Source organism: Haematobia irritans, chromosome 1 (assembly GCF_050003625.1).
Source record: "Haematobia irritans isolate KBUSLIRL chromosome 1, ASM5000362v1, whole genome shotgun sequence".
In the NCBI taxonomy this organism is placed as follows: Eukaryota; Metazoa; Arthropoda; class Insecta; order Diptera; family Muscidae; genus Haematobia; species Haematobia irritans.
In genome coordinates this window covers 172,669,186-172,686,731 of record NC_134397.1, presented here as the reverse complement: position 1 = coordinate 172,686,731, position 17,546 = coordinate 172,669,186, and the positions used below count along the sequence as shown (strand labels likewise).

The following is a 17,546-nucleotide window of genomic DNA, read 5'->3' as shown; positions in this document are numbered from 1 at the left end:
AGTAAAATCACTTATTTATAAGGACAATACGACTTCATTGAAAATCTTTATATTGGAGAAATGCGTCTTCTATGCCAAGCAAAATTTGTATTCGTATTTTAAAGACATGAAATCTTTGGCCTCACGAAAATATTTTTTTTTTCAGTGTATTAGATCAATATATTTTTCCGTGTTGTGTCTTCGTTTCACAATGACGTTCAATGATTTTTGGGCCGATATAGTATCGGTCTTTAAATTATCATAATTTTATTTCGTGATATATGTACATACACATTCTATTATCGGCGATGGTATAACATTCCGGATTACTATTACAGCTTATTGGATGAATAAGGCTCACACATCTATGTGTCAGCCGCTAGGTTTGTCCTTAAATCTCCGTTCATTGTTTATTAAAAAGGACAAGATTAGTAACATAAATATTACTTCACTTCCAAGTCTAATGATAAACCTATTGAGTAAATTTTCCTTGAGTTTTTCTAATACTAAATGTGGTGGAGGAGGAGATTTGGTTAATAACAGAAGGAGCGAGGAGATTAGATGATCAGCTTAGTAATGTTGTCTGTTTCCTAAAAAGGACAACTGCTGGCGTCTTGTTACTAACAAAATGGTCAAAACTTCTACAGCGCATCTTGGTTGTATTACTTACATTAGACCTATTGTACAATGGAAATTATATTGCAGCTTTGCTTTTGGAAATACAACATGGTCTTCTTCAATATTCGAAATGATCTAAAAGCAAAAAATCTTCTGATTCGCTTCTTCTTGCAAGGATCGAATATATTTAGTTCAGGTATTAATTCACGTAAATTTACTCAATCGGCTTATGATTATACTTCTTAATGAAGTAATGTTTATGGTAATAATCTGGCCCTGTTTAATAACAAAGGAACACTGGCATACGTGGAGACTAACGGCGCTCAAGGAAACAATGTTGATCTAAGAACATTCAAGTGACCATCATAACCTCAGATTTCAACGTAAGTTTTTCTTGTTCCTTTTATATTTCGTGATTAGAGAACAAAAGCAAATAATAATCACTGAAAAACGCTTTATTGTTTTTCAAAATATTCCCCATTAAGATCTATACATTTTGCATGCGTTTGAGCTGCTTCTGTCGAATAACGCGGTCGTATTTTTGGAGAATTTCTTTCGTCCAATCTACACACAAAATTTTTTTTGATTCAATCACGAAATTATTCGATCCAATTAATTTTTGAATTGAAATGTATTCAATCATGAAAATTATAGTATCAATCGCAGTTTTTGGACATAAAAAAATACACACATGACAAAAATTAATTGATTTCTTTAGCAAATTTCAATTAATTTTTAATTGATTCAATTAAAAATTAAATTTATGTTGATTGTAAAACTCAATTAATTCATTTCATTTCATTTCACTTTATTTATAATCATAATCAGAAGCTCACATAAGGCCAAAATTGATTACAAAAGTTTTACATTGGTTTGACACTTAATTATAAAATATAATTTAAGCTCATCAACATCAATACTATATTCTTTCTTTAAAAACGTAACTATTTTCAATTACTTTCTTAACTGACTTATGGCCATTTTCATGTATCTCCGTTAGATTTTAACTCCCAGTTAACAGAAAGTAAAATGGAAATATCTTCTCTCCGGTTAACTTTAACTGAAAAATTTTTAGCAGTTAAATTCCTAACTGGCATATGGAATATATAGACATGATGACAGATATGTCCATAGTACGGTTTAAAAGTTCGTTAGCTAACGTAGCACTAACGGAGCTTCCTGAAAATGGGGGTTAGTGTTTTTAGTTTGATTAAAAAAAGTTTGTTTGAAATAACTCTTTAGTTACATGTCCATAGTACGGTTTAAAAGTTCGTTAGCTAACGTAGCACTAACGGAGCTTCCTGAAAATGGGGGTTAGTGTTTTTAGTTTGATTAAAAAAAGTTTGTTTGAAATAACTCTTTAGTTATAATGAAAAAAAAAATACATAACTTTTTTTTAGAGTGACTTAGTCTTTTGAGTTTGATTAAAAAGTTAATTTTATCAATTAAATTTTTTAATTAAAACTTTAAAATATTCAATCATTGACTTAATTTATATTAGGTTATATTTCTATCTTGGTTAAACAGTTAATTGTATAAATTAATTTATTAATTGAAAAAATTTACAACTTCAATCAAAATTTTTATTGGAAAAATTTTATAAAATTTTTTTCTTTGCATATGAGCCTGTTTGACAAATTAAGCGGGATCCAACGCGAACATTTTTATACCCTTCACCACTACTGTGGTACAGGGTATAATAAGTTTGTGCATTTGTATGCAGTGTTGCCAGTATTGGGGATTTTCCCCCAAATCGGGGATATTTTTTTCGTGGGGGACGAAATTTCTGAGTTGGGGACTTGGAGATTTGGTGGGGAATTTTCATAAATTTGGGGATTTTTGTGGTGATTTTTTCAAGAAATCGGTTAAATCTTTTTTAAAAAAATGTATTTCTATAGAAATGTTGGTCAAAATTATATTTCTATAGAAAATTTTGTCAAAATTCTATTTCTATAGAAAATTTTGTCAAATTTTTATTTCTATAGAAAATTTTGTCAAATTTTTATTTCTATAGAAAATTTTGTCAAAATTTTATTTCTATAGAAAATTTTGTCAAAATTTTATTTGTATAGAAAATTTTGTCAAAATTTTATTTCTATAGAAAATTTTGTCAAAATTTTATTTCTATAGAAAATATTGTCAAAATTTTATTTCTATAGAAAATTTTGTCAAAATTTTATTTCTATAGAAAATTTTGTCAAAATTTTATTTCTATAGAAAATATTGTCAAAATTTTATTTGTATAGAAAATTTTGTCAAAATTTTTTTTCTATAGAAAATTTTGTCAAAATTTTATTTCTATAGAAAATATTGTCAAAATTTTATTTCTATAGAAAATTTTGTCAAAATTTTATTTCTATAGAAAATTTTGTCAAAATTTTATTTCTATAGAAAATATTGTCAAAATTTTATTTCTATAGAAAATTTTGTCAAAATTTTATTTCTATAGAAAATTTTGTCAAAGTTTTATTTCTATAGAAAATTTTGTCAGTTTTATTTCTATAGAAAATCTTGTCAAAGTTTTATTTCTAAAAAATATGTTGTCAAAATTTTATTTCTATAGAAAATTTTGTCAACATTTTATTTCTATAGAAAATTTTGTCAAAATTTTATTTCTATAGAAAATTTTGTCAAAATTTTATTTCTATAAAAAATTTTGTCAAAATTTTATTTCTATAGAAAATTTTGTCAAAATTTTATTACTATAGAGATTTTATTTCTATATAGATAATTTTGCAAAAATTTTATTTATATGTAGAAAATTTTCTCAAAATTTTGTCAAAAGTTTATTTCTATAGAAAATTTTGCAAAATCTACCAAAATATTGTCAAAATTTTATTTCTATAGAAAATTTTGTCAAAATTTTATTTCTATAGAAAATTTTGTCAAAGTTTTATTTCTATAGAAAATTTTGTCAAAGTTTTATTTCTATAGAAAATCTTGTCAAAATTTTATTTCTAAAGAATATGTTGTCAAAATTTATTTCTATAGAAATTTTTGTCAAAGTTTTATTTCTATAGAAAATCTTGTCAAAGTTTTATTTCTAAAGAATATGTTGTCAAAATTTTATTTCTATAGAAAATTTTGTCAACATTTTATTTCTATTGAAAATTTTGTCAAAATTTTATTTCTATAGAAAATTTTGTCAAAATTTTATTTCTATAAAAAATTTTGTCAAAATTTTATTTCTATAGAAAATTTTGCCAAAATTTTATTACTATAGAGATTTTATTTCTATATAGATAATTTTGCCAAAATTTTATTTCTATGTAAAAAATTTTCTCAAAATTTTGTCAAAAGTTTATTTCTATAGAAAATTTTGCAAAATCTACCAAAACATCAAAAATCCTACCAATCTACCAAAAAATAAAAAATCTACTATTACTGGTAGAATTCTACCAGCTTTGGCAACGTGTCTACCACCCAAATTTACTACTCGAATATTTAGAAGCAAATTTCCGTTCATAAATACAAGGTGACCGAATTCATATCTCCAGCATTTGGAAGGCGATTACCAGACTCTTGATGTTGTGGTTCGAAATCTTGATTTTATTGCAGCTTTGACAAAATTTTAATTTTTAAGTTATTACTGATTTTCTACAGCGGAGCCTTTTGTTTTATTTTTTTGTTTCAAAAAAACTTGTTAAAAATGTATTGTGGATTATTGTGAGGAATTTATATTTAAATTGGAGATTTTTGGGGACGAAAACATCATAATTTGGGGACAAGAGCCAGAAAAATACTGGCAACACTGTTTGTATGTAACGCCAAGAAGGAAAAGTCAGAGACCCTTCATTTAGTATACCGATCGTCTTAGAATTAAATTCAGAGTCGATTTAGCGATGTCCGTCAGTTTGTCTGTCCGTCCGTTCGTGTGTATATGTAATTTTGTGTGCAAAGTACAGGTCGCAGTTTAAGTCAAATCGTCCTAAAATTTGGCACAGAGTTTCACCTTGGCTCAAAGACAATCGCTATTGACTTTCGGTACAGATTTAGATATAAAGGGTGATACGGTCAAAATTTGGTCAAGGGAAAACGCGTGTAAATCGGTGAAATCGTTTATTTAAAAAATCAAATTAAATTTCTTTTTCAAGTTCAATTAGTATAAAATTCAGGATAAATATTCAGTTAGGCTTTCGCTTTTCCAAATCCGAATTGCCGGGCCTCACGCTTGACACCTGTCATCAGATTTTGTACAGCCACCTTGTCCACCTTCTCTGCCGCAGAAAGCCAGTTTGCCTTGAACTGCTGCTCGTCCTTAGCAGTTTTTTGGTCTTCTTTAGGTTCCGTTTGACAATAGCCCAGTATTTCTCAATTGGGCGGAGCTCTGGCGTGTTGGGAGGGTTCTTGTCCTTGGGAACCACCTGCACGTTGTTGGCGGCGTACCACTCCATGGCCTTTTTACCGTAATGGCAAGATGCCAAATCCGGCCACAACAGTACGGAACAACCGTGTTTCTTCAGGAAAGGCAGCAGACGTTTATTCAAACACTCTTTCACGTAAATTTCTTGGTTGAGAGTCCCGGAAGCTATGAAAATGCTGCTTTTCAAGCCACAGGTACAGATGGCTAGCCAAACCAGATATTTCTTTGCGAAGTTTGACCGTTTTATGTGCTTGAAAATATCTGGTACCTTTCCCCTTCCTTTTGCCGTATAAAACTCCTGTCCCGGAAGCTGCTTGTAGTCGGCTTTGACGTAGGTTTCGTCGTCCATTACCACGCAGTCAAACTTCGTCAGCATCGTCGTGTACAGCCTCCGGGATCGCGCTTTGGCCGTCGTATTTTGTTTATAATCGCGATTTGGAGTCACTACCTTCTTGTAAGTCGATAGTCCGGCTCGTTTTTTGGCTCGATGCAGTGTTGTAAACGATACACCCAGCTTATTTGCGGCATATCGGAGAGAGAGGTTAGGGTTTCGCTTGAAACTACCGGCAACTCTCTTTGTCGTCTCAGCGGCTTCCGGTTTTCGATTCCCCCCGATCCAGACTTCCTGGCTGTGGACAAACGTTTCCCAAACACTTTAATTACATTTGTAACGGTTGATTTGGCAACTTTTTGCGATTTTGCCAGCTTTGCGTGCGAGTAGCTCGGATTTTCGCGATGCGCGAGCAAAATTTTGATACGCTGCTCTTCTTGCTTGGACGGCATTTTGACAACTGAAGAGTGAATTCCAAAATCAAAATAGGAGCAACATTCTACACACACACACCTTCAAAATGAGGGGTGTTCAGGTTTTTTAAATGCAAAATTGAAAGAAATACGTCAAGTTTATATTGACCAAATTTTGACCGTATCACCCTTTATTTTGTAAAAATTCTATTTCTATTGCCAAAATGTTATTTCTATAGAAAATGTTGTAAATATTTTTCTCCAATAGAAAATTTTGTCAAAATTTTATTTCTATCGTACATTTTTCAAAATTTTATTTCTATAGAAAATTTTGTCAAAATTTTATTACTATAGAAATTTTGTCAAAATTTTATTTCTATGTCAATAATTTTGTCAAAATTTTCTTAACATTTTTTCCATATACATAATTTTCTCAAAATTTTGTCAAAAGCTTATTTCTATAGAAAATTTTGCAAAATCTACCAAAACATCAAAAATTCTACCAATCTACCAAACAATAAAAAATCTACCATTCCTGGTAGAATTCTACCAGCTTTGGCAAAGTGTCTACCACCCAAATGTACTACTCGAATATTTAGAAGCAAATTTCCGTTCATAAATACAAGGTGACCGAATTCATATCTCCTGCATTTGGAAGGCGATTACCAGTCTCTTGATGTTGTGGTTCGAAATCTTGATTTTATTGCAGCTTGCTGGAGTTTAAGTCCGATCGTCCTCAAATTTGGCACAGAGTTTCACTTTGGCTCGAAAACAATCGGTATTGATTTTGAAGAAAAATCGGTTCAGATTTAGATATAGCTGCCATATTTATCAACAATGTGGTCATAATTGACGTATTTATCAACGTATTTTCTTACAATTCGAGACAGCCGAATGTTTTGGGGCTCTCGTAAAATATGCACATTCACGTGAAATTTTGCAGAGATTGCAGAATTATTATTCTAACTATGCATGTCAAATTTGCTCAAAATCGGTTCAGATTTAGATATATGTACTCCATATATATATATATATATATATATATGTACTCCAGAGTTGAGGAAATATGGTAGAATGTTTTTCATATTTTAGACCCATTTTCAATGGAAGTTTCCTCCAATTGACTAGATAGTTTCCACAGAGAATATATTTAATATGCTATTTAACTGTGTCATCTTGATCTAATTGGTTCAGAGTTAGATAAAGCCTCCATATATTTGTCCTTCCGGTTTATACAAATATGACCAAAATACCCACATTTTACACAAAATTCTGTAATGATTTTCTCATATCGTAGTCATATCCTACACACTGTAATGCCAGACTTTCCACAGAACAGTCAAGCTTTAAATAAAGCTCCGACGTGTGGAAATATTTTGAAGCAGAATGTGTGTTGGGAGTATATGTTACAGAAGCGTTTTTTTTGAGGGTGTGGTTATCGCGCTAATCTCTATCGCCACAGTGGGTCCCAATAAATACAAATTTGATATCAGAAAAATAAATTCAACATCATTCCGGTCGTACGCCTAAAATTTAATTTCACCCATACTCACAATAAATAAAAATGTCAAACTAGAAAAGTAAATTCAATATAACACCAAATTGAAGAGTAATTGATTACCACATAATAATTAAATAATTTCAACTAAGAGAGTTCCTTTTAATAAAAAAACCAAATGTTTTAATAACACACAACTACAATTAAGATTTTATTTACAAATATTTACAGTACAACATAAAGGACACACCCTTTATTGGCGTTGATACAAGAATTTCCATTGATGAAGGACACACAAAGCCAGGTACTTATGATGTTATCGCCATTGGCCACAAAGGACCAAGCACATATGGCATTTGTTAGAGGCAGTAGATAATCTTCATGGTGGTGGATAGTTTACCAATGGCAACAGATCTCTTTGTCAACGATCAATGACAATTAAACAAGGAGAGAATTGAGGTAAGTGGAATGTGTATATTCTGGTTTGTTGGGTTGGATAAAATTTGGGATAGACATGATTGAAAGATCAAACAACTATGATAAGCCAATTGACAATAATGATACATCAGAGATCCTTAAAATTGGCACAGGCTTAATTGGAGGCACATTTAAATTTGTCTCATCAAGATAGGAACTGCAGTAACAAACCGCCACTTCAATTGTGGTATACCAGTTTGAGATTGAGATTTCCGATTATGGGGATTACATCCAATTATTCGAATAAGTCCTTACAAATGCAATATTTTTTAGACTGTTTGTCCTCTATACATTTGGCTGTACTGAGATACATAGACTGACGACTAATATGCTCAATATTGAGCAATATTTTCTCTTCTTTAGTATTGTAGTCGACAGTGGCACTGAATGCTGTGATTGGATCCGTTTCGGGAAGTGTATTAAAATCTATTCGATACGTGATTATATCTGGTGATGAATAATTGGGATCATCTACAAAACGCCTGGAAGCTCCAGATATATCCTTCAAAGTCAAAGTGTGACATAGCGAGGTTATATTGTTTTTTATATAATAGGAATTCATTTCATTCAATATCAGTTGTGTGATCTTTTTGATGGTTGGAGATTCCTTCGATTCTGGCAAGTAAGGTGTACAAGTACACCAGCTTTCAGGAATACAGGCATCATCACATGTACGATTCTCAGGTACCTTCTGTAGCAAAGATTTGGCATTGGCACAATCATAAGCTGGTGTAATATTCAACGTTGGTGCTGCTAATCTCGCCAAATCCTGTAGAGTCATGTGTATATCAAAGGGTGTCGTTAAACGTCCCCGATTTACTTCAAAATTTCTCACCAAAGTTGGATATTCTTTTTTAATCCACTTGGGCAATGACATGAAAAACATTGGCAATCTTTCCTCTAGAAATCCATCCGGCAATCGTAGCAAAGGACCCCATCTTCGTCCATGATCACTGAAAAATAAAACCACTGATGTTTCCAATATACCGTAGTCCTTAAGATCCTTTAAATACTCTAGCATTCTATTATCCATGGTTGTTGTCGTATCATAAGCATTGTGACTAAATGAATTTGTCCAAAATAAACCAAAATTAGATTGATTCCGATATCGTTTGGCAAATTCCACACCAAAGTCATAAATGTACTCTCCAGCCTGATGGCGTCCCACACAGTAGTTCAATCCACATTCCTTTTTTATTTGCATTGATTTTTCCACAGCCAACATAAAGTAACGAAGATAATGATTTGTTGGTGGTTTCAAAAATCCACTCTTTTGGTAATTGAATGTAGCCATGAATGATGTATCCTCTGCGTAGGCTGTTGCAAATCCATATTGGCGAAGTTTGGTCCAGAGAAAATTACAATTATCTAAACCACCCGTATTTTTCGGATGACATTTGTTGTTGACAGTGTTTTCCGTATAGCCCGATAACATGGGCATTAAATTCGGAAAGGTATTATCGGCTACCTGAAATTGATAAATGAGTTGGGATTAAAATTATTAAGAGCTGAGATGGTACCCCTATTTATTGTCGTAAAATACCGTCGTTAGTTTCTAAAAGCCTAAGATCCTAAATCGGTCGGTCGTTTATATGGGGGCTGTATGAACACCGAGACCTACACTTAAAAAAAATTTACTTGTATACAAAGATTTTGACCTTCCCTTAAGGATTTTGGTATTGATTCCGAGCCAAAGCTGCGGCTTCTTTAAAATACAGTGCACTCGCGGTAACTTGAACACGCTTTTTCTTACACTAACTACTCCGTAACGCTGAAAAATATGAAATTTGACGTTAAAGGCAGATATACAATGCTTACAGATTTACAATGATCTAGTTTGGCTTTTTTCGTGAATTTTAATTATAAATTTAAATTGCTTTATAATTCCATACCCACTGATATTTTTCCAATCACTATTTTTTAAAATTTTTCATGAAATTAAATTAAGTTTTTAATATTACTAATAACAAAAACAAGTATATATGGCCGTAAGTTCGGCAAGGCCGAATCTTATGTACCCTCCACCATGGATAGCGTAGAAACTTCTACGAAAGACTGTCATCCGAATTACTTGGGTTGTGGTATCTTAAATCGTTTTCTAAATTGTGGGTTAGTCCATACGTGGTATATATTAGACAAAAAAGGTATGTGTAGGTAAGTCTACAAATAATTACGAATCGATCTGGACTTTTGCACGGTACGTAGGGAGCCAGAATTGAAATATGGGGGTCGCTTATATGGGGGCTATATACAATTATGAACTTGATATGGACCAATTTTTGTGCGATTGGGGATTGGGATTTATCTGAGGGCTATATATAACTATAGACCGATATAGACCTAGTTAGGCATGCTTGTTAACGGCCATATACTAGCACAATCCAAAACCAAATCTCGACATCGGTTTATATGGGGGCTATATATGATTATCGACTGATATGAACCACTTTTGGCATGGTTGTTAAATATCGTATACTACCACCAGTACCAAATTTCAACAAGATCGGATCAATTTTGCTTCTCCAAAAGGCACCGGAGGTCAAATCTGGGGATCGGTTTATATGGGGGTTATATATAATTATGGACTGATATGAACCAATTCCTGCATGGTTGTTGGATACCATATATTAACATCACGTACCAATTTTCAACCGAATCGCATGAATTTTGCTCTTCCACGGGGCTCCGGAGGTCAAATCTGGAGATCGGTTTATATGGGGGCTATATGTAATTATGGACCGATTTCGACCAATTTTTGCATGGGTGTTTGAGGCCATAATTAACACCACGTACCACATATCAACTGAATCAGATGAATTTTGGTCTTCCAAGAGGCTCCGGAGGTCAAATCTGGTGATTGGTTTATATGGGGGCTATATATAATTATTGACCGATGTGGACCAATTGTTAGAGACCATATACTAACGCCATGTACCAAATTTCAGCCGGATCGGATGAAATTTGCTTATCTTATAGGCTCCGCAAGCCAAATCTGTTCGGTTTATATGGGGGCTATATATAATTATGGACCGATGTGGACCAATTTTTGCATGGTTGTTAAAGACCATATATTAACACCATGTACCAAATTTCAGCCGGATCGGATGAAATTTGCTTCTCTTAGAGGCTCCGAAAGCCAAATCGGGGGATCGATTTATATGGGGGCTATATATAATTATGGACCGATATGAACCAATTTTTGCATGGTTGTTAAAGACCATATATTAACACCATGTACCAAATTTCAGCCGGATCGGATGAAATTTGCTTATCTTATAGGCTCCGCAAGCCAAATCTGTTCGGTTTATATGGGGGCTATATATAATTATGGACCGATGTGGACCAATTTTTGCATGGTTGTTAAAGACCATATATTAACACCATGTACCAAATTTCAGCCGGATCGGATGAAATTTGCTTCTCTTAGAGGGTCCGAAAGCCAAATTTGGGGGCCTATACGTAAAAGTGGACCGAGATGGCCCATTTGCAATACCAACCTACTTACATCAATAACAACTACTTGTGCCAAGTTTCAAGTCGATAGCTTGTTTCCTTCGGAAGTTAGCGTGATTTCAACAGACGGACGCACGGACATGCTCAGATCGACTCAGGATTTCCCCACGACCCAGAATATATATACTTTATAGGTTTTTAGAGCAATATTTCGATGTGTTACAAACGGAATGACAAAGTTAATATACCCCCATCCTATGGTGGAGGGTATAATAAAAGACTATCATGCTAGAACATGAAACTGTGAAACGTAAAACCCCCGAATATGGCTATGTTTTGTTCTGAAATTCGCTGAGGTTCATTAACGTGCACATTTTCGCCAACGTGAATTCTCTTGGCATTAATTAGTTCACGTTAACGCGAGTGCACTGTAAAGACATTTTTTAGCGACCTATCTCGCTTTAAATCTAGAACCAATAAAATTAAAATTAGGATACAGATCTCATTTATCGAATTTTAATTATCTTTTCTCATTATATTAATAAAGGTATTCGCATACAAACAAATTCCAGTTTAAAAATCCAAATTATAACGGATACTAACAAGTAAAAATTGTTTTCTTAGTTAAAAAAAAAACTTGAAATCAAAGATGCCAGATCCTCAAAATAAGTCTTAACATATATTTGAAGAGTTTTTATCTTTAATCTAAAGATTCCATATTTCACTTAATTTAAGGGCGATTTGTTTATCTTAAGGAAAATTTGCCTTAGTTCAAAGACATGCGACTTTAACAGAGGGACGCAAATTTCCAAAATTTATGTTCTAATTTTAATGAAAACAATTTTTGAAGCAAAGATTATAAACTTTATTTTAATTAATCGTTATTTTAAATTTGTTCTTAATAGTCTTATTCTTAAGTGCGCATCCTAAAATTTAGGTTGCGTAATCTTTAATATCACGTAAATAATTTTTTCAGTGTATATAGCTCATTTAGCACCAATTAGACAAAACGAATCTGTACTAAATTTCAACACTATAGGGGCATTATTGAAGGTTATAGAGTAATTACAACAGATAGACAGACGGACATGTTTGCAGCGTCTTAGAATTTCTTCGTAGTCAAAAATATATATAGTGAAACTTCTTAAAAATGGAAGCCCACGGTCGCCTAAATTTAGTCCACATTTGGGAGATGTCCAGTTATGAGAGTTTAATTTTAATGTGTTAATATAGCAAACGTATCCCGACAAGTGTCCACTTTTTAAAGTGTCCAAATTTGAGATGTTTGTATCTATTTATACTATGTATAATCGGAAATCGAAATTTAGATGTGCTACAAACAGAATGTCAAACTTATTATATTACCATTCCATGGTGGTGAGTTCTTATTATTATTTACCTTGTTATATCCTCTTAACTCATACCATTCATGGTCATCCAAATATTTTGCCGTTTTAGGCATAGTTCTTCGAAAATTCATTCGGGATAATGAATCGATACCAATTAAAAGAATTCCCAAATTCCTTCCAACTTCAATACGTGGGGTCATTTTACTTCTTTCGTTAACTTGTACAAATGAAAATGCATCCTGCTGTATAAGTTTGTCCTTTTTCTTGGATTTTGATTTGCAGTCTACGATTACGCCTTGTATACGTCTTGGAACAACGAAATCTTGATGGAAATTTGTACAAGGCATTAAACTGAGAAAAAGAAAATAAATAAAGATTAAAGATTTAATAAACTCTTAAAGCAAATTAGAAAGAGAAGAGCATACATAGGAATGAGGCAAAGGATGTCCTTAAAAAATACAAAATGGTTTTCGAAATAAGAGAACACCGGAATTGTTTGCTTAACTCCGACCGAGAAAATAATCCGCAACTGCTGATAAGGGCAAAAAGCTCATTTGTGAAGTGAAATTCCAATGTATCAGTATATGTATATTGTATACCTTAAACTCAGAAGAAGAAGTGCTGAATCCCATCACAACCATCCCATGTTTCAGTCAGAATGTATATCAGAGAACGGCTGCGATCTACCGCAACCGACCAGTGTATTTGCAATCTTAAAACATCAATTGGTAAAATGAATTTCAACCACCAATATCCAACGCAACCGACGACTGTCGGTGGTTGTTAGTTTCAAAGACAATACACTTAGGAAGATGGGAAATTGGCATGCGTCACACCAAATGTTGCATTTACCGTCGTAGTAAATTTTGTATTTTTTTTATTTGTTTTTCGTTTTTATTTTTCAAATGATAAACTTATTTTTCTTACGGCCATTTTCATGTAGCTCCATTAGGCTTTAACTGCCAGTTTACAGAAAGAAAAATGAACATATCTTTTCTCTGGTTCACTTTAACTGAAAAATTTTCAGCAGTTAAGTTTCTAACTGGCATATGGAATATATATGCAAGATGACAGATATGTACATAGCACGGTTTAGAAGTTCATTAGCTAACGTAGCACTAACGGAGCTTCATGAAAATGGGGGTTAATGCAACAATGTTAAATTGTAGGCAACAACAAAAAAATACATTTTCCCGTTTATGGAAATTTATTTCCTGCACTTAATTTGTTTTTATTTGCATTTTAATGCTATGTCAATACTTGTCGTATACGCGTTTGGTTCGATAAACGAAAAGTATGGGCCTAGCACCGTAAATGGTTTGATGTGCTCAGCAGCCAATTTCCCATCTTCCTAAGTATATTGTCTTTGATTAGCATGAGTGTTGGTCTCTCGAAAACAACGCAGTAAAACAATCACTCAAATTGGTTACCTCATATCCAGGGTTGCCATTTTGGTCCGATGTGACCAAAATTGGTCCACAAAATTATTCATTTTTAAATTTGGTCCGATGGTCGGACCAAGTGGAATACGGTTGATGGTCAAGCCGGTAATTTTTTAAAAATTTTATACCAAAAAAATTCTGGCTAAATTTTCTGAATAAATAAAATTTTAACAATATTCTCTATAGAAATAACATTTTGACAGAAATTTCTTTAGAAATAAAATTTTGCCAAAATTTTGTACAGAAATAAATTAAAAAAAAAATTATATAGGTACAAAATTATAAAAACAAAAAATCTATGGAAATACAATTTTGACAAAATTATCTAAAGAAATAAAATTTTGACAAAATTTTCTATAGAAAACAAATTTTGGCAAAATTTTCTGTAGAAATAAAATTTTGACAACATTTTCTAAAGAAATACATTTTTGACAAAATTGTCTATAGAAATAAAATTTTGTCAAAATTTTCTATAGAAATAAAATTTTGACAAAATTTTCTAAAGAAATAAATTTTTGACAAAATTTTCTATAGAAATAACATTTTGTCAAAATTTTCTGTAGAAATAAAATATTGACAAAATTTTCTAAAGAAATAAATTTTTGAGAAAATTTTCTATAGAAATAAAATTTTAACAAAATTTTTTAAAGAAATAAAATTTTGACAAAATTTTCTAAAGAAATAAATTTTTGACAAAATTGTCCATAGAAATAAAATTTTAACAAAATATAAATAATATTTTTACAAAATTTTCTATAAAAATAAATTTTCGACAAAATTGTCTATAAAAATAAATTTTTGACAAAATTGTCTTTAGAAATAAAATTTTGTCAAAATTTTCTGTAGAAATAAAATTTTGACAAAATTTCCTAAAGAAATAAATTTTTGACAAAATTGTATAGAAATAAAATTTTAACAAAATTTTTTTAAAGAAATAAAATTTTGACAAAATTTTCAGTAGAAATAAAATTTTGTTGTTTTTTATTTCAGCTTAAAACCATACATTGACTAAACTACAAGAGTAGCTTAACCAACAGAGGAAAAGAATGTTTGTCAAATTTATTTGGGCAAAGCCCTATAGACTGCAAGATGGTTGGATGGACGCACGTTTCGGAATTACCACATTCCTCATCAGCATCCTCTACTTGCAGCAAAACTATCAACCAATTATCAGAATAAATTCAGGCAGTTTATTAAGTAGTTTAGTCAATGTATGGTTTTAAGCTGAAATAAAAAACAACAACAATGCTTAAAGAACAAAACCAACAATAACAAAACAAAACAAATGGAAAAAGAAGAGGAGGCACGCTCAAAATAAACCCAGCCATGTGAATTCAAATCGATGATTTGACAGTGGCATAGGAAAAGAGATATGTTTGTTTCGAATTTATTTCGGCATAAGCCGGCTATCAATGTAAAACCTTTTTTCGGAGGGTTCAAGTGTGGTTTTTGTTCGGTTTAATAAACTGCCTGAATTTATTCTGATAATTGGTTGATAGTTTTGCTGCAAGTAGAGGATGCTGATGAGGAATGTGGTAATTCCGAAACGTGCGTCCATCCAACCATCTTGCAGTCTATAGGGCTTTGCCCAAATAAATTTGACAAACATTCTTTTCCTCTGTTGGTTAAGCTACTCTTGTAGTTTAGTCAATGTATGGTTTTAAGCTGAAATAAAAAACAACAACAATGCTTAAAGAACAAAACCAACAATAACAAAACAAAACAAATGAAATAAAATTTTGACAAAATTTTCTGTAGAAATAAAATTTTGCAAAATTTTCTATAGAAATAAAAATTTGACAAAATTTTCTGTAGAAATAAATTTTTGACAAAATTGTCTATAGAAATAAAATTTTGTCAAAATTTTCTATAGAAATAAAATTTTGACAAAATTTTCTATAGAAATAACATTTTGTCAAAATTTTCTGTAGAAATAAAATATTGACAAAATTTTCTAAAGAAATAAATTTTTGACAAAATTTTCTATAGAAATAAAATTTTAACAAAATTTTTTAAAGAAATAACATTTTGACAAAATTTTCTGTAGAAATAAAATTTCGACAAAATTTTCTATAGAAATAAAATTTTGACAAAATTTTCTGTAGAAATAAAATTTTGACAAAATTTTCTAAATAAATAAAATTTTGACAAAATTATCTATAGAAAAAAATTTTTGTCAAAATTTTCTATAGAATTAAAATTTTGACAAAATTTTCTAAAGAAATAAATTTTTTGACAAAATTTTCTATAGAAATAAAATTTTAACAAAATTTTTTAGAGAAATAAAATTTTGTGTAGAAATAACATTTTGACAAAATTTCCTTTAGAAATAAAATTTTGACAAAATTTTCTATAGAAATAGAATTGTGACAAAATTTTCTATAGAAATAAAATTGTGACAAAATTTTTATATAGAAATAAAATTTTGATAACATTTTCTATAGAAAAAAAGTTTTTACAAAAATCTCTATTGAAATGAAATTTTTACAAAATTTTCTATTGAAATGAAATTTTGACAAAATATAAATAATAGTTTTACAAAATTTTCTATAAAAATCAAGTTTTGACAAAATTTTCTATAGAAATAAAGTTTTGAAAAAATTGAAATTTTCACAAAATATAAGTTAAATATAATAGCTTTATTTCTATAGAAATAAAGTGTTGATTACATTGTCTATAGAAATAAAATTTTGAAAGAATTTTCTATAGAAATAAAATTTTTCTATAGAACTCAAATTTTGACAAAAATTTCTATGGAAATAAAATTTTGAAAAATTTTTCTATAGAAATAAAATTTTGACATAATTTTTGACTTTTAAATGATATTAGCTTAACTTGGAAAAATTGTGCGCTGGTACGAATTCTGGTCAAATTGTGGGAAAATGTTGTTCCAAAATAAAAATTCCTTGTGGCAACGCTGCACGCAGTGATGCCAACTCCCGGAAGGCAAAAGGCACCAAAACTGTATTATAAATGTTGGTCCAAAATAAAAATTCCTTGTGGCAACGCTGCTCGCAGTGATGCCAACTCCCGGAAGGCAAAAGGCACCAAAACTGTATTATAAATTCTAACATACCACCTCCCACCACAAAAAGTACTAAAGCCAACTAAAATTCTGCTCTACCAAAAACAAAACAAAAGAACTTCCTAAGATGTATTATAGAAGATTTCGTGAAGCTAGAAGCTAGACTCGTAGCTAGACATTTCCCAGCAAAAATTCTTATTACCACGTATGTGTATGCCTGCGCCAAATTGGTTCTAAACAATGCCTTAAATACCAATATTGATTTAAAAAAATAATCTATACCACCTTTATAGCAATCATATTCTACATTTGGCAATGTAGTTGAGGTTAAGCGTTTAAAAGTCTAATCCGAATTTTTGTATGAAAAGATATCGTCAATTAAATTTAATACTGTTCAAATTGAAAAAAAAACACCAAAAGCACTAAATGAAAATGCCAGAAAGCACCAAGTTGGTGCTTTTTTTGAAAAGGCACTAAAAAGGCAATTTGGCGCTTTTGGAAATTTGGTGCTAAAATCACAAAATGTAACAAAATACTCGTATGGAAGTAACCAATTGGCGCCTTAAAATATATACAAACAAATCAATTTTCATTACAA

The 17,546-nt window shown here is 31.0% G+C and overlaps 1 protein-coding gene across 2 annotated transcripts in view; it reads right to left on the bottom strand.

Annotated features, from left to right (window-relative positions):
- Positions 1–7,383: 7,383 nt before the first annotated feature.
- Positions 7,384–17,546, bottom strand: part of LOC142222143 (uncharacterized) — a 31,867-nt gene continuing 21,704 nt past the window's right edge. For both annotated transcript variants that reach the window (XM_075292110.1, XM_075292111.1), the window contains 2 exons: positions 12,532–12,832; positions 7,384–9,147 (listed from right to left, as the gene is read on the bottom strand). In XM_075292110.1, the coding sequence (XP_075148225.1) occupies positions 7,915–9,147; positions 12,532–12,832 (1,534 nt within the window). In that variant the 3' untranslated portion in view covers positions 7,384–7,914. The remainder of the gene's footprint in view (positions 9,148–12,531; positions 12,833–17,546) is intronic.